This window comes from Lepidochelys kempii, chromosome 7 (assembly GCF_965140265.1).
Source record: "Lepidochelys kempii isolate rLepKem1 chromosome 7, rLepKem1.hap2, whole genome shotgun sequence".
NCBI classification, from domain to species: Eukaryota; Metazoa; Chordata; order Testudines; family Cheloniidae; genus Lepidochelys; species Lepidochelys kempii.
This window is the reverse complement of record NC_133262.1, coordinates 20951164-20969151: the sequence shown is the minus strand read 5'-3', so window position 1 is coordinate 20969151 and position 17988 is coordinate 20951164. Positions and strand designations below refer to the sequence as shown.

At 42.6% G+C, this 17988-nt stretch overlaps 1 protein-coding gene across 3 annotated transcripts in view; it reads left to right on the top strand.

Annotated features, from left to right (window-relative positions):
- The window catches only part of LOC140914151 (netrin-4-like), a 65579-nt gene extending 53652 nt beyond the window's left edge, over nt 1–11927 (top strand). The window contains exons 10-11 of one of the 3 annotated variants that reach the window (XM_073351316.1): nt 3894–3990; nt 5155–11927. In XM_073351316.1, coding sequence (XP_073207417.1) covers nt 3894–3990; nt 5155–5332 — 275 coding nt within the window. In that variant the 3' untranslated portion in view covers nt 5333–11927. Of the gene's footprint in view, nt 1–3893; nt 4016–5154 lie in introns of all 3 variants that reach the window. The other 2 variants (XM_073351319.1, XM_073351317.1) reach the window with 2 other exon arrangements.
- The last annotated feature ends 6061 nt before the right edge of the window (nt 11928–17988 follow it).

Sequence of the window (17988 nt, the reverse complement as noted above, 5' to 3'; positions counted from 1 at the left end):
TGGAGTATTAAAGAGAGAAACATAACTGAGAAATCCTTTATTCAAATAGTTAGGGCTGAACTATGCCTCCCTGAGGTGGGTTTGCTACAGGGGAGTGGGCACAGAGACCCATTCTCCCTTCACTGCCCAAGCATCTGCACAGTGACCAGGCATAATCTGTTTCCCAGAGCTGGGGAGTGCAGGGCTGGGGGGCAGTTAGTCCTGCCAGCAGCTCTAGCAGGTTCAAACTGGTTCAGTGATGCCTTTCTGAGTTTGAAGACAGCCTGAAACAATAGCTGTGAGGTGTGAACTGCCCCAGACATCTTAATGTATTGTTACTTTGAAACTTAAAGCTCACAATTTGCAGCATGTGGGAAACTCAAAATATGGGGCTAACATACAATAAATGAATTTAATGCCACAATAAATGAGACAGGGGCTTCGGTGCTGATTGGATTATTCACCTTTAGATTTAATTCAGTAAAAACATCCCTTTTAAACATTTATCTGTAGCCACCGCAGAATTCCCACAACAGTGCCATAGAATCTAGGGCAAAACTGCCGTTGCATACATGCCTTGCATCATATACAGTATGCATAGAGAAAAGGAAATGCAATCTCAGTGTTAACCATAATGCAATCCTAGAATGTAAATAAATCCAGATCTCACATTTCAGTTCATTACTACATTAGATTTACGCTTCTGAATATACAGGTTTGAAAGAAAAAGAGAGAGAGTTAGAGAGGGAGGCATTGTCTAGTGGTTTACGCACAGACTTTTGGTCCAGGAATTCCTTGAATCCCATCTCACAATGACTCCCTCTGTGGGCACGAGAAACCCTCTGCCACAATTGCTTCATGTGTCAAGTGGAGCTAATGTTTATCAGAACTTATCTACTTCACAGAGGACTTGGAGGATTAATTAGTTAGGGCACAAGTGGGAGCCTTGCTGTGCACCTGCACAGGGGAGGGGCTTGTATGAACTAGTGACAACACCAGAACGAGCAGCTATTCCCCCTCCCCCTCAGGTAGGTAGAGGGAGTAGAGCCAGTAGAGGTAGGGAGGGAGTAGAGCCACTCCATACCTCTGAATACCACACCCAAGATGGCACAGAAGGGGAAGTAACTTGTGCCAGCAAAAGGGCTGGTGCATATTACTTCCCTGCAGGACAAGGGGGAAATAGGAACCAAATGATGTCTTGGAGGCACAAGAGCAGCACTGCACAGCTTAAAAATTGAAAAGCACATCGGCGCTGATTTTTATTTTTCCCAGTGGGTGCGCTACCCCTACTCTGCCCAGAGGCCCTGCCCCCACTCCACCCCTTCCCCCAAGACCCGGCCCTCGCTGCCTCTTCCCGCCCCTGAGCACCCCCGGAGTCAGTGCCTATGCCAGAAAGCAATATTATTAGTAGCTGAATGGATGGATTTTTCAGCAGAGCCCTCACTACTGCCTTCTTTCCCATCAAGCAATTTAGTGGACTGGAGACAGAAATATTTGTATTGCCCCAGCTGAAATCCCATGTGGATAATTATGGGGAGATGAGCTAGAGAGCCCACGTAAGTGCCTTTAACTGTGCTAACTGGAGTCTGGAAATGTCTTTTGGACCCTGCTTTCTTTTTTTCATCCAAGTAGGCAGCAAAGGGCTTGATCCCGAGAGGTGATGAGCACCCACAGCTCCCATTCACTTCAGCAAAGGCTGCAGGTGCTCAGCACCACTTAGGATCAGGCCCTGAATGAGACAGGTAACTTGGGGTTTTTTTGGATGAGCTAAACAGTGTCTCCAAGGATCATGTTTCACTACTGTGCCTTACACCATGGAGAGTGGGGACTTATCCACATTCTAAAACAAAAACTTGTTAGATAAGTTACCCTACATTTTTTCCTCTGAACAGATTAAACACACTTTCATGCTGAGTGAAAGAATTCCTTGTATTTGGTCTGAAATCCAAGGCTTACCCTGAGCTCTAAGGCAAATTCTCATCTGAAATCAGCTACATACAAAAGAGCCAATTGTTCTGGGATTGGCTGAGTCCAATCAAATCCAGTGTGAATTCTTCCAATCAGTCCAAAATGATTTGTGCCCTCTCAAAAATGATTTGGGTCTTGCATTATCTGTACCACCAGGTGAGGAATTGGGTTTGAATTTGCAGGGATGCACTATATGGTCTCTGAGAGCTGTACTTCAGCAATGTAACTCAAACTTGGTCAAATACATTTTACTGACTGTGGTGCAAATGATTAAGGTATTCTCTTACACTTCCTGTCCTAAACTCTTTTATGGTATAGCTGTGGACCATTAAACAGCTGCAGGGCTCCCTGCTCAGCAGTGGGAGCTGTAGGTCAGGGTTGGTGAAGATGTGTTTAATATAGGGTTAGACTGTGTTCGACCCTTCACAGAAGCTCAAGGAGGGGAGAGGGCATAAGGAGTCCAGCCCCCTTGTTTCTCTTTAGCTGTTAGGAGTATGGGGCCCCTGAAACACTATTGTACAGTTCTGATGCTAGCCAGTGTACCTGCAGTGATGCACCTGCACACTAGCCAGTTCTTCACAATAAGTTTGTAAACTAGATTTTCATCACAAAATTATGCACTAGATTCACACGTGGTGTAAATGAGCATAATTCCATTGACTTCAGGTTTCTATGCCGATTTCTACCCACTGAGAATTTCACTGTACATGCTCACTCATGTTGAGATTCCCTGCTTTTATTCGGCTCATGATTTTTACACACCCCTTTTCCCTTACTTCTGCATGCATATTAGCTTTTCATTCCCATCACTTTACTTCCAGCAAGGAGGGAGCGGGGTGGCGGTGGGAGGGGTAAAGGGTAAGCAGCAGCCACCAATGCCAGTCCAAACTGCCACTGTCGTCAGCAGGGCTTTCTGCTGTGCAGGGTGATCTGGCTTCCTGCCCAACCGTCTCTGCAGCATTGTGTTGTATGTTCTTCCCTGGCTGATGACAGGAAGTCCATATTTAATCTCACAGCCTTTAGAGTTTAATCATAAAACTTTACTTATGGAGCTACCAATGGATTTGCTGTATGGATACTAAAGAAAGACCTTCTGCTTTCCATATTAGTAACTCCCGGCAGAATAAACTATTGAGCTGCCCTCTGCTTTGCACATGAACGAGCATTTCTTTAAAAAAAGCATAGGAAACCTCAGGATTTTTAAAGGCCGAAGAAGTATAATTTGGGGGTAAATACTGCCCTCTCTCTCCCCTTCCAGGGCTGTGGAGTGCTCTGTCTGCAGTGAAATTGGTGTGCTTCCACTGTGCAAGGGGTTGCAGAGCAGGATTTGGGGGAAGGGAGGAGTGAGCCAAGGCCAGTGACTCCCATCACTATCAGCCTCAGTCCTTCTTAGGGAGCGGGGTTGCAACAGCAGCCTCTACTGAAATTGCAGGGCTGCTGAGTAGGGAACATAGGGAATGTATAATCCCTCAGAATCCCCTTTCATCACTACACATACTTGGGGGTATCAGGGGATTCGGCCCTGTGTTTTTAATAAACTTTATAGTATAATAGTGGGGTTTGTCCGCTTGAGTAATAAATCATTAGCAGTATCTGTGTCTTGCTAATGAACTGATCACAGTTGGGTGTCTCACCTCTGTGGTTATGCCTCTAATCCTATGGGGATGTGGTGGTTACATTTCCTGGAGTTGCCTGAGCTGCTGTTAAAGATCCTTATTGTGTCAGGAGAATGTGCATTGTTGTACGAGAAGAATACCGAGCTGGCAGTTGTCATGTCAAACAGCCATTTCAGCTAATCTGTGTGGCGCACACAGATTAATCTAGCCCTTTAGACTGCTCACCAGCCAATCGGAACACTGTCTCAGCTCAGGCGCTTTAATAATTGTGTTTATTTTGTTCCTCACCAGAAAACACTGACTGACAATGTGGTCTTTCTGTTGCTGCAGGTTTCAGCTATGATGGGGGAGGGAAGGCAAGATCTGTACCTTCCCCCACCCCCCTTGCCTATCATCCAGAAGTTTTGTTCCACACATTGAACCCGAAGTAATAAAACTTTGGATATTAACAGGTTGGATATAGAAAGGCTGCCAATCCCCCCCGCCCTCTCCCGCAGATGGATGTCCAAGCTTCATTTCAATTAAAAATCAAGCAATCACATACACATGACATAAATACACAAGCAACCAGATTCCATACAACAGCCATATGCAATAAGGCACAAACAAAAAAGAGAAACTGACACAGCAGACAAATGGATACATAATAACAGACGCGCACACACACCAGGCGTATGGATAGGAATGCACACACGTTGCTGAAAATAAGACAGTGTAAATTGCGAGCCAAAATCTAGCCATCCTTTTCAGTTGGCGGATGTTTCTTTGTTGTGTTTTAATGACTAGGGAATTTGCACCTTCCACTTGTGTTTTGTGCTATTAAACCAACAAAATCAAGATAACTTCAGAGGGACACAGCTCCCTTCATAACATGCCCCAAGGTGCTTTAGCTGTTACAAGGGCCTCTGAACAGTAAGGGAATTTTACATATCATACCCGATACAATACACAGCAAAAAAACACCTCTGTGTTTAATGCAAAACATCGTGATTTTCCGTGGTGCCTCAGTCTGGCCTTTCCTTGAAGGTGTACAATTTTGTATGAACTAGCACATTTTCTGTACATTAGCAGTTGCGTGTGCAGATGATAATCTAACAGGGATGCTTTAGAATTCTCACATTCAAAACCAGCCCACACCTGGCAAGACCTGATTCTGCTGTCACTTGTACCTGTGCAAACAAGGAGTAGTTCCACTGAAACCTATGGAGTTAAATTGGTGTAAAAACCAAATCAAACCCCAAACGCCACAACAACAAAAAACCAGTGACAGGGAGATCAGAATCAAGCCCAATCGCTTGCTGGTGTGGGTGTTAAGATTTTGAAAGGTCTTAAACCCCTTGGAACAACTAAGGTTTGTGTGTGAAGGTTCTAATATGTGCACACGCATGTTAGAATGTATTGCTGGTGTACAGAGGAATTAGTGCAAAGAAAATGTATGCACATAGAAATGTATGCGCACAACCTGGAATATTCATTTTAAAAAAAAAGGTTGAAGCTAGCTAAGGTGCAAGATCCTGATTCCCCGGGGAGTGGAGATATTAAGTAGGTACTCCTCTGTTTTATTTATTTAAGTAATTATTTTTTTAACCAGGAACAGACTACCTGATAGCAGGCCAGGAGGACTCAAGGACCAGCAAACTCCTCGTGAATATGAACAGTCTGGTGAAACCCTGGAAGGCATATTTGGGAAAACAAGTAGCAGACATTCTTCGAACTGGGTGCAAATAATTTCTTCTTCAGAAGTTAAAGTCATAAACTTTATATTTTAATAACACTGTGGTGAAAGGTATAGCTAGTTCATATATTACCATGCAACACCTTCCTAGCTAAGGGAACAAAAGTGGACTTACCCTCCTTTCCCTCATTATGTGTTTAAACCAGGAATCCTTGGACATAACTTTTCTTCCATAATTACACACTGTCTTATATGAAATTAACACATCACATCACATGTAGGTTACAAATCACAGTTCTTAGCTTGAAGCCATTTTCACAGCTCCCAGAGATTCACTCTCAGAGGAGAAGCAGAAGCTATGGTTTATGTGTTTCCACTCTTCAGGAATGAATCTGGTATCGATACTTATAAACCGCTTGCATAGTGCAGTCATTACTCTGGTGTCATTTCTTTATTTAAGTGGCCATTAATGGGCAAAAAAATTTCAGCTTTGCAGGTGGCAAAATATTGAACAGTCAGCATGTCAGATGACACTTGATTTGTTTGAAAAGAGCTGAGTTATTTTTATTTACCAAGCAAACTGCAGTTAGCTCAGTATAAGACACGTTGCTTTCTCGAGTGAAAATATCACATTGCTGCACAGAGACTAACGCTGGAACTTTATCTGGTGAGGGCCTCTATAGATGGGAGTTGTCAAAGTCAATGCCTAATGTGAAAGCACTTCTGGTTCAGTGTGGAATCCTGGCACCGCACTCATCTATTCTATCAAAGGTCTCCTCGTTCTTTGCTATTTGTACTGTCACACAACAGGTTTCAGAATGACTGCTGCTAAAAAGCCTTGAGCCAGTACAGTAGTGTCAAGCTGCAGCTCCACACCCATAGGAGAAGGTGATGGAAGCTGGCCCAGATCTGAGTTTGTGAAGCTACAGTAGATAGAGGTGTGAACGGGCAGCAGGCTGTGCCAATTTGAGGATTAAGCAAGGTGTTGATGTCTTATAGGGCAGCTACCTTGTTATTTTGATCAATGCCCTTGAGGCCATGCTCATTATTTAATTTTCGCTACCGTTTTCAGTCTGCTGTTACTCTTGCCCCCTTTGTGTGTTGTACTGTAATAGTCAAGTGATGTTACCTTTCAGTTGTGCTTGAAGTTTGTTTAGCGTGAGAAGCAGGGGTGGTAGCATCTCCACTCTAAGTAAAGTCCTGCTGTTCTGCAGAAGGAGTCCCCAGTAGATTTATTTTAGTCTGCTCCACAGTTAGTAAGAAGCCAGTCCATGGAAATGTGAGTTCCTCAGAGTACCATGGGGAGGGGGAAGGGAACAATCTCCTCCTGGTCTCTGCCCAAGTGACAGGAAACTCATGACCAAACTGAGAGGGTAAAGGAGTATGTTCCTTTGATAAGTGAAGCATCAATCAGAACTTTGTTCAAAGATATGATTTTTTTTTTGGTTTGTTCATATATGCAGCTTTTGCACATCTTTGTCTATGCTTACAGGAAGAGGAGATGGGGTTTGATCTGCATGCCACTCAGTCACTGTGACATGAAGGAATCTAGGGGACAGCCCAATAGCCATGAAAAGAAAGTGGTGGGTCTGGGTTATGAAGCATCTGATGAGAAAGAGATAAGTTATCGGCACATTCAACTAATGCAGTTGGGTGACAAGAATCTGAAGACCGGGGATCCTGGAATGCCAGAGCTACTTTTTTATTTCCATTGTTTGTTACCCCTCCTTTTATGTAGGGCCTGATGCACATCAGAACAGCAAAAGGACACATTTCAGTTCATTTGTAAAGAGAAGACCAGCAGAAATTTCTTGGAATATTCTTCCAGCTTAAGTGAAATTCTGGATGGGCATCACCTTGAAGTGACGCAGTGTGTGTTTACATAAACAACCTTTCCCTCCTCCCTTCACCCAGTCCCCTCAATCTATGGATGCATTATATATTGTCTCAGGCCAACATGACCTCATCCTATGTTTGGCTGTGAATTCAAAGGAGGTTCAGTCAGTTAGCTAGCTGGACTGATGAAATATTCCTAAACCCATTATTGCTCCTACAATGGCCCTGTTAAAAGCAACTTTCCATTTTGTGCCTGAAGTTTTGTAAATGCAAGTGCAATCAATATCACTTAGATGTCAAACTGTTTGGTTGCAAATAACATTGAGGATACCTTCAAATTTGCAGGCACAAAATGGGGAGCTGAATAGAAGCTCCTTTCAAAATCAGGTCCATACAGTATATTGCCTCACGCACAAGTGGATCTAACTGCCCTTGGATAATGTCACTTAACTATAGGCTTGTTCCAGTTTTAAAGCTATGCTGTGGGAAAGGAAGCTCCACATAGTTATTTCGGTAGTTAGTTGTTTTAGATTTCTGTGCTTTTAAGTAAATATACACAGTACCTTGGGGATTCCTTTATTTGTATTTAGTTCAATTTTCAAAGGAGCCCAGGCCACTCAGTTCCCATAGAAATGAAGTGGGACATCGGAGCCCAATTTCCTTAGGCACCTTTGCAGATCCCAGCCTAGAAGTATGTCCTGTTCACATTGAAACTAGCATAGAACTTGTCATCCCCACTTCATAGTTAACTAGAAGTATTCATGGGACACATTATGATATGGATGGAGGTTCCCATCTGAGCGTATACATTGACCCCACTTCCTCCCCAAAATTTGTTTTCTCCTAAGGAGCACAAATGCTGTGTTTTCTTTTTCCTATCATGGCAGGAAGAAAAAAGTCACTATTATCCATTTGTTGCTACCTAAAGCAGTAACCAAGAATTTGGCATCTCTGATTAGGCATTTAATTAATGTAATAAAACACTATGCACCACTAAAGTGGCTTTATTTAAAATGTCAGCCCATTAAGTTGAGTAGCAATCAAGTGATATTGTTTTCATTCCTGTGTCCAGAATGAGACTGACTACAAGGATTAGCTAGTCATCTTCTTTTAAAGACCATTAAAAATAATGATGTGTTTAGATGACTTTACAGTCCATTCTCAAAGGGCCTATTAGGAAGAGTTTCAATAAAGTAAAGCCTAGGGTGAGAGAATGTGTTTGAGGGCATTTAACAAATGCATTTATATTTACCACTGTGTGTGCTTTTTATCTGCTGAAGGTCATATTCTGTTCTCATTTACCCAAGTGCTATCCCATTGAGCTAAATGGCATTGCAGAGGGTGTAAATCACAGGACTAGAAGGTTCCCCCCCACAGCTATTTTAATTTCCAGGGGTGAAACTTACCCTTTTTGTGGGAACCCGAGAAGGGAACCCCTTGCAGCGACCGTTTCAGGTTATGGGCTGGGATAGTGACCAGTGCCTTTGTTCTTTTCAGCGTGCAGGCTGCTGAATCCACATAGTCCAGTCAAGCCCTTCCTCTGATCTACCACCAATACGCTCCTCCATGCCAGTTTATTTGGCATCAGTAGGAGCCCACTATGCAGCATCCACTCAGTCTGCCTGCCTACTCCATGTAGGGCTACTACAGGAAGTGGGGAATCACCAGCTCAGAGGGCCTTGTACTAGCCTTTCAAGGGGATATGAATTCCACGCTTACAGAGTTTCTATGTGCCTAATCTTATATGTAAGGGAGGAGGTTATGTGAACCCCATTACAAAGCTACACTCACCATTAGGGTGCCTCCTCCTGGCTGTTCAGGTGATTAGCTCCATCCACATCTGATGACCTATTGTTTGCTCTCATCGTGGCCCCTCCCACCCTCTGGGACTCAGCATGCTCCCTCTCCATAACTTGGCCCTTGGACCAGGTCACTATACATGTTTCCCCTTCCAGAATACCAAAGTCTCTCCAGATCAATTGTCCAGTTGCCTTTCCAAGCCATCCTCTAATTCAAGACTATGCCACTTTCTTGAATGGGGGGGGGGAAGGGGGTTATGGGACCCCAGCCTGCCTATTACTCCAGATTCCAGCATAGGGACTCTGTTCAGCAACCATGGTCCACTTACCCCCAGACCTCAATGCTATTTCCCTGCTCTTCTTCCTACTTTTCTCCCCTAGCTCTACCCCCCTCACCCCAGGTTACCAGTAGAGCTCCCTCTGCTATTTCACCCTTTTCAGTTTCTTGCCAATTTATATTCCAAACACACTTTCCTCCTCCTAGGGAGTGACTGTAGACTACTTCTCCTACAACCCCTTCTGTTTTCAGCTTGCTGGTTTTGTATGAGACCAGCCTACACCTGCTCAGCTGAAATTCATCTTCTATTAGGGCTTGCCTGGCCAGCCTAATTCTCTGCCAGGCACAGTTTACTGGGTTAATTAGCCTCTTCCCAGCTATCTTAACCCTTCCAGGTGATGTGTGGAATGAATACTCCATCACAAGCTTATACATACAGCTTTGCAATGTACCTTAACACCAACTTTCAACTAGGTGATTCCCGACCATATTCATCCATTTGTACCAGACTGTGGTGGCTTTGTGGTATATGCAAATGCCCACTGCAAACCAGAGTGGGACCAATACATTTACGTCACTAATGGTCAAGCTACTATGTTCTTGAATCTATTGCAGCCATTTCTTATAACCAGGGATCTGTCTCATCATGAAAAATATTCATTAATGTCATTCCCAAGTGTTCTATCAATATTAGATGGGAGATTTGAAACAAAGGTACTTTTATAATCTCTATCACTTGCCTTGGGGTCCATTGTAATAAAAACAATCAGGCTAACAATTTTTTTTTTGCATTCAGATACATTCTCCATTGTGTAGCCAAACATTTCCAAAAGTGAATCAGCTGACATACAATAATGTGAGAGGAGTGGGGAACAACTGAGGGCAAATGTGAAAAAATATGCATAGGTTTTTTTTCCCCTTCCTCTCTTTCATCCTATTTGATGGTGGCTGGAGAGCTGAGTCTACTTCCTATTCTACAATCTCCATTACTTAGAAATACTACACATTCCATTTTGACTGTCAGGCTAACTGCTGTCTGATGGCTTCTGCTTTGCAGTCATTCAGGGTAAGCAGATACCCCACCAGCGTGTGACACTGGTGAGCCTACAGGTTGAAGGTACAGAAGCCAGTTATGGTCAGCCTAAGAGCAAGTTGACTTTGCTATTATTCCCAGCTGTTCATGAGATCTCTGGTTAACTAACCCAAGAAGAAAGTCAAAGAATGGGGAACAAAACTGAAAATTATGCAGAACTATAGTGTCCAGCCAAACAATAGTACCAGCATGCTCTGCAGTGCTATAAAGCATGTAGCCTGCCTGAAAATAAACGTCCAAAGTACAAATGAACTCCACAGATTTGAGTGAGAACAGAGTTCACTATTTGCAATGGAATTAAGACTGTATAAAGGGCTGGTTATCTTGGGTATGGGGGAAAAAAATAAACCTTCATATACTGTGATGGCTCAGAAGAAGATTATTGTGAGACAACGTGACACTATCAATACTTCCCAGAAGTAGTTGCTATGTATTTCCTGTGACCAGAACAAACAAGGCCCTACAGAACTAACAAGAGGATCTGCCAAAGAAGATGCACCTATTGAAATGGGAAAAGAAATCTGTTGGTCTTGTCCAGGGGTTGCTGAATACAGCTCTCCAGTACTTTCTACCAGATTGTCCGATCATCAGCTTTGCCAAAAAGCAGCAAAGACAGGGCAGCTGTGTTACATTCTGATGCACCCCAAACACCAGGAAATCAAATCAAGACACACAGGTAGGTGGTCAATCAAAAACATGTAATAACCCTAAACCAGTTAAGTCAGCAACAGTCCAAATGGCAGGTATGTAGCAGAAGGCTCAGCGTAACTGCACACGCCCAAAACTGTGTGTACATACACACATGTGCACACCCACCCACACACAGAAGAACAGGAAATGGAACACTGAATTCAGGGAGCGGGAACCAGGAAACAAACAGAAACAAGGAGCAGGAAGCAATAAGCAGGAAGTCAACACAGACCAGTCATCAGCATCAATACTGAAAATGGTCATACGAACAATCCAACCCAAACCATAGTAGACAGGTTGCCCTATCGCTAGCTGTTATCACATGTCAAGAAATAGCAAAGACAGCTGGTAGGCCCTGCCTAATGATGAAATAATAGCGTTTACCCCCAAGAAAAGTATGGAAAGCACTGGAGGAGTTAAACTGGGGCAGGGAAGGTAATAGGCTGAAAGCAGCCGCATATGTGGAGAGGAGGCAGCAGCACCATTAGGACAGTTTCAAGTCAGAGCAACTATCTGTGAGAGTTGTGCAGCTCACGTATCAAATAAAATGTGGCCACATCTATCCTAGTCTTGGTAGGGAACTTTAAAGGATCAAAATAGTTCACTAGGTAGTTCTTTGTGAGTGCTGAGCTCAATATGCAAGGTTGCTATGTTGTATTTAATCATGCTTCTGCATCTCCTGCTCTTGTACACTGGTACAGCAAGCAGATAGGAGGAAGGAGGCAGAAGGAAGGCAAACAGACCTACATACAATATTGTATTACTTTGGCAAGAGTGGCTCATTCTTCTAACGGCTATACAGAGCAAGGTTTCTCTGTCGTGTTCTCCATTTGTGTATCTCAGATTGTTTCAGTGCTGCCTGATGTAAGCTTTCCTTGAATTTATCTAATTCACATGGTGTTCTCTCCAGGGTTCCTCAAACCTGGAAAAGTGATTGTGTTATTTGTAACGTGTTGTGCACATTTTCTGTTTTGTACTTAAACTTTGATTAAAAATACTGATAGAAATGTATATGGATCTTGAGTTTGGGTTTTTATGTTTTAAACTATGTGATTTTCAAGCCAAATTACACTAGTTCTGTTGAAGTTAATAAACCTGAAACATTCCAGACATCAAACTCTTGGTTCAATAGTCTTGCACAGAGTAAAAGAAACAGGAGGAAAGAATTTAGTTAAGGAAATTGTACCAATTTTCCTAGCAAGCTAATTCTCACTATTTAAAAACTAATATGTATATTTTGTGTGTATGATAAACACACAAAAGAAAGTGTCAAAAATAGATGCTGATGACTTGTATCAACAGCATATTAATTCAGAATTTCAGCCCAGGTCCTTCAAAACCTTATATGGGTATTTAACTTTAGTAATATGAGTAGCACTTAGGAGCATAACATTACACATGTATAAATGCTTGCAAGTTTGGGACCTTAAAGCTCATCACTACATTCCAAAGTCACTCCCTAGAGCCTAATTATTGCCCACACCAGGCATCAGGCACAACAAAATACAAGTTCAAGGTGGGTGGAGAAGCCTTGACTCTGGTCTGCCCAAAACTTATGTAGGCTTAAAACTACTACTTTTTTGGGGTTCATAATTACTTTTGCTTTTAATACACAAAAATAAATGCATCACAGAGACTTGGCAGTGTGACTTTGGCATTGATTTTGTGCTAGCTCTTCGGGACATATTATGAGTTCAGGATCCTTGCAGGTCTTCCTACTGAGATGTTTGCACCTCCATTCTCAGCAGGCCTTACTCTGCATGCAGATGATTAACACAACGAACAACACTGAGGCTTCAATCCATGTCTTATTGACATGATATAACATAATATGTCAATAAGAAGGTGACCTTTTGAACTGTGGGGCAATATTCATTGCTGGCATAAACTGCAGGGGATTTATTACAATAAAATCAATTCTGCCTAGACAGGTGTAACTCCCATTGAAGCTAATGGTAGCTGATTTACCAAGGCAGAATTTAGCAATGGGAATTTGTGCCTATGTATCTGAAAGTAGTACTATATGTAGCCAGGTTGGTCCCAGGATATTAGAGAAACAAGGGGGGTGAGGTAATATCTTTTATTGGACCAATTTCTGTTGGTCAGAGACACAAGCTTTCGAGCTCTGTGTGGCTTGAAAGCTTGTCTCTCTATCACCAACAGAAGTGGTTGCAATAGTACTGTAAAGTATATACTCCCTTAAGTACAGTACAGTATATACCCCTTTAACTAAAGTAGTTCCATGTGTCACAGCTCTACAAGTACATGACTCTCAGTTTGTTAACTGAATTTAAATTACAGGAACAATGTGGTGCATAACAACACAAACAGCTTCAGTATCTATAAAACAAGTGGCTCAGTACTCAGTCTCTGAACACTGCTGAATTTCAGGGAAGCTCAGATCTGGGTCTGTGCTTTCTGGCTCAAACCCATATCTAATTAATGCATTTGTAATGACTTTTTTAAAAGAGAGCAAAGATCATAGGCATTAAGGACTTTTCCATATTTAACTGAGGAGATACAATGCCTGTTTATTATTGTAGCTGCCATGGCTACAAAAGTTATGTCATGGAGCTGCTTCAGGATGTAAACTGGTCACTTGGATGTTTGTTCTTGTTCCTCCTTCCACGTACACTAGTAAACAAGTGGGTAAGTGTATTACGAGTGGGGGTTTTTCCTGCAAAGTATCAGGTTTTTGTAACTTCCGGAGATAAGACACCAAACCCGCTGGACCAATAATCTGATTTGGTATAGCAAATCCTACTCCCACTTTCCCCCTTCACCTCACTGCTATGGGATCCGAGCTAATCGTCAATGAGCAATCACTACAAATCTTCCAATGCTCTTTGTGTTGGCTGCCATGGAGCCTTCATGAGCTGTCTGCTCACTGATATATTGACGCTAATCTGTAACACGCTTTTCTTTTTTTGTGCATTTACTCTTGTTTTAGAGACTGCCTCTCCTTTTGGTCTCTTTATGTTCGGCCTCTGAGTGCGGTTTATGCTAAGGATACGGAATTCGAGCCGGGAGAGAGAGAAAAATAAAAATAAAGGCCAACGATCCTAGCAGAAAATAAAGTTAATAAGAGAAAGGAGAAGCTGACAGTTCACTATTAGGAAGCCTCTGTCACACATTACCCCTTGACACCAGTGGTGGAAAACTGCCAACTCCAAAGTCTATTTTCCTTGAATTGCAAAAGTGTTTTTTTTTTAAAGCAACAACACTGCACTCACCCCAACAAGTAGGACAAAAGGCCCATTATTAATTATTTCAATTAAATCAGCAAATGACAGGAAATAAAGCAACATTCCAAGCATTTTAATGCGCTACGCAGGCTCCTCCAGTGGATCAAAACATATGAAAAAAATTGCTCTGGCTTAAACCGTTGGTGGCGGCGGGTACAAAGCCAATTGCAGCCTTTTACTGATACTATTAACATGTTAATAGCAGCCTGAGCTTTTAAAAGTTCATGAGTAAAAATAACCATGCATTGCAGTTGCTTACTTTCTACTGTTCAAAACCAGGCACGTGTTAAATTGGTGAGCCTCTCTTTCCCAACCCCATCCCCACTTTGCTGTTCTAAGAAAGAAGGGCTACTGAGCAGGGGCTGGCATGGGTCGATGACCTAGTGCCTCCCTCCCGTCTGTGGAAACTGGACTTTTGGTGTTTGATCGGTACATCTGACCGGACACTGCCAGGTGCCCTTTTTGACCAGACTTTCTGGTTGAAAATCTAACACCTGGCAACCCTAATGGGGGCAGGCGACAAAAGCCCACAGATAAGTCCAGAACATGGAAACGTGGGTGAAGAGTCAGAATCTGGGGAGAATGTGGGTAATCATAGCAGGGACAAAGGAGACAAGAGGGAATATAGAGGGGAAATTTAATGAACATTTTAGATAGCTGTACACTAATGCAAGAAGTATGGGAAATAAATGGGAAGAATTAGAAATACTAGTGAATAATCACAATTACAATACAATTGGCATCACAGAGACATCTTAGGATAATTCACATGATTCGAATACTGGTATAAAAGGTTTTTGCTTGCTCAGGAAGAACGGACAGGGAAAAAAGGGAAGAGGTATTATGTTGTATATCAAAGATATATGCACTTGCACTGAGGTTGAGATAGAAGTGGGAGGTAGACCTGTTGAAAGTCTCTGGGGTAATAAACAAGGATGATGTCACGGTAGGGGTTTAGTATAGGCCGCCTACATAGGAAGAAGAGGTGGATGAGCCTTTTTAAAAAAAAACAAAAACCAACTAACAAAATCATCCAAAGCACAGGATTTGGCGGTGATGGAGGACTTCAACTCTCCAGATATCTATTGGGAAAATAATACAGCAAGGCACAGATTATTCAACAAGTTCTTGGAATGCATTGGAGATCACCTTTTAATGCAAAAGGTTGAGAAAGCAACTGTGGGAGGCTGTTCTAGATTGGATTCTGACAAATAGAGGTGAACTTGTTGAGAATTTGAACACGGAAGGCAGCTTGAGTAAAAATGATCATGAAATGGTAGAGTTCAGGATTCTAAGGAATGGTAGGAGGGAAAACAACAGATTAAAGACAATGGACTTCAAGAAGGCAGACTTTAGCAAACTCAGAGAACTGGTAGGAAAGATCCTTTGGGAAGAAAGTTGAGGGGGAAAAAAAAACAACTTCGGAAGAGTTGGCAGTTTTTTTTTAAAAGAGACATTATTAAGGGGACAAAAGCAACCTATCCTAATGCGTAGGAAAGATCGGAAGTATGGTAAGAGACCGCCCTAGTTTAACCAGGAGATCTTCAATGACTTGAAACTCAAAAAAAAGTCATACAAAAAGTGGAAACTAGGTCAAATTAGAATTATGAATATAAAAAAATAACACTAGCATCTAGGGACAAAATTAGAAAGGCCAAGACACAAAACAAGATTAAACAAGCTAGGGACATAAAGGGTAACAAGAAAACATTTTACAAAGACATTAGAAGCAAGAGGAAGACCAAGAACAGGGTAGTCCCATTACTCAATGAGGAAGGAAAGACAATTACAGAAAACGCAACAATCAGCAAAGTATTAAATGCCTTTTTTGTTTCGGTTTTCACCAAAAAAGTTAGCAGTGATTGGATGATGAACATAGAGAACATCAAGGTAAGTAGAGTAGGATCTGAGGCTAAAACAGGGAAAGAACAAGTTAAGAATTAATTAGACAAGTTAGATGTCTTCACCTTGGAAGGGCCTGATTAAATACATGCTAGAATAATTAGGGCACTGGCTGAAGAGGTCTCTGAGCCATTTGCCATTATCTTAGAGAACTGATGGAGAATGGAGAGATCGCAGAAGACTGGAAAAGGGAAACTATAATACCTATCTATAAAAAGGAGAATAAGGACAAGCCAGGGAATTATAGACCAGTCATCTTAACTTCAGTGCCCGGAAAGATAATGGAGCAAATAATCAATCAATTTGTAAGCACTTAAAAATAATGTGATAAGCAACAGTCAATGTCAAAACACAGGGTAGCAAGCCTTGTGGATAAGGAGAAAGCCATATATTTGATATATCTAGGCTTTTGATACTGTCTTCATTCCTTGCGAACACCACTCTTGTTCTAGCTAATCTGTTGTAAAGATGCAAAGTGTGTTAGATATTTTAAAAAGGAATACCTATTTACAGCGTTATAAAAAAGATATGATTAAATAAACCTCAAAAGTCCCATTGTAACCCCCAAGGAGCTTACTTGGTTCCTGGTTGTCTGTGCTTGTAACTCAGGGAGAGGCATACTGTCCCTGGGAGGAAGGGGTGCCAAGGGCAGACTAGGCAGTCTGCTAGGCAACCAAGAGGGAGAGAGGAGAGAGACTATTTGGGGCGCCCACTGGGTAGGGGGAGGATAGCAGGGTGCCTGTATAGCCACGAGTATGCCTGTTAAGAGGAGGAGCAGCGACTGAGTAAAAGGAGGGAGGTAGAGTCAAATGACTGAGGAAAAAAAAGCCTGGTAAGAAGAGCTAGCTTGATCAATAGGAAGCGAGATACCCTACCATGGGAGCACTGGAGAGGGGAGAAGCCATTTTGGAGGAGTCGGGAGCCAGCCACTGCAAAAGCAGGATTTGCTATGTGGTGAGAGGTCCTGAGTCCCAGGCCTGCATGCAGGGGGCCCAAGAACTGGCCTCGGGATACCTGGCAGCAAGTCTTAAGCTTGGTCCTTTCCCCATTCAAGGTGACTCCCCAATGCATACAATTTTGTTGGGAAAACTCCCTACCCAGCCAGGTGAGTTAGCCCTCCAGCACCCTAGATCCACTCAGTTACTATGTAGCAAATACTGCTCTTGCTGCTAGTTTGGGGTGCCCACTTGCTGTGAGTGTATGTGAGCACTATGGTAGGAGGTTGGAGTTCAGATTTTAGTAGAGCAACTACATTCCTTTGCGGTGACGGGAAATCTTAGGAACAGAAACAGCTCGATTCCTGCATGAAGAAGATGCCTACCAACTAGTTGCTGAGGAGTCGAGAATGATTCATCTCTGAACCGGAGGATCATTTGTGGAGTTGTGAGTATACCATCTTTTAGTCAGTCAGGGAAACTGACTAAGCAGGGGACTATCAAACAGTTTCCCTGACTAAGCGGGGTACTATCAGTCAGGGAAATTCTTTGATAGTCCCCCTGCATTGTGTCCTCAAGCTAGGGGGCAAAGGTTTGGGGATTTTATTATCTGCGGCCTACTAAACTTGGGGAGGGACTTACCATCTTATACCCATGTGAGAGTTTTGTGGACTGTACTGAACCAAGTCAGCCAAGTTGCTTTGCTGCTACAGATGATCTTGTTCTCACAGGTCATCAAGGGCCCCCGCAAAGTACACGGAGCAATGGGACACTAAATTTTACTCTTGTTCTGAGGTCATGTGACTGGGGAAATTCATCAGTATTATCATGACACTGGTGACTCAGAGTAGTGTTTTACCCTGTCATATTTATTTTATGTTTAATAGAATTACTCTGTTGAATATATTGCATGTGTTTGGGTTACTTCTTGGGAGCGTCCAACTATCTGGAAGTAAGGGGGCGTTAGCCTGTG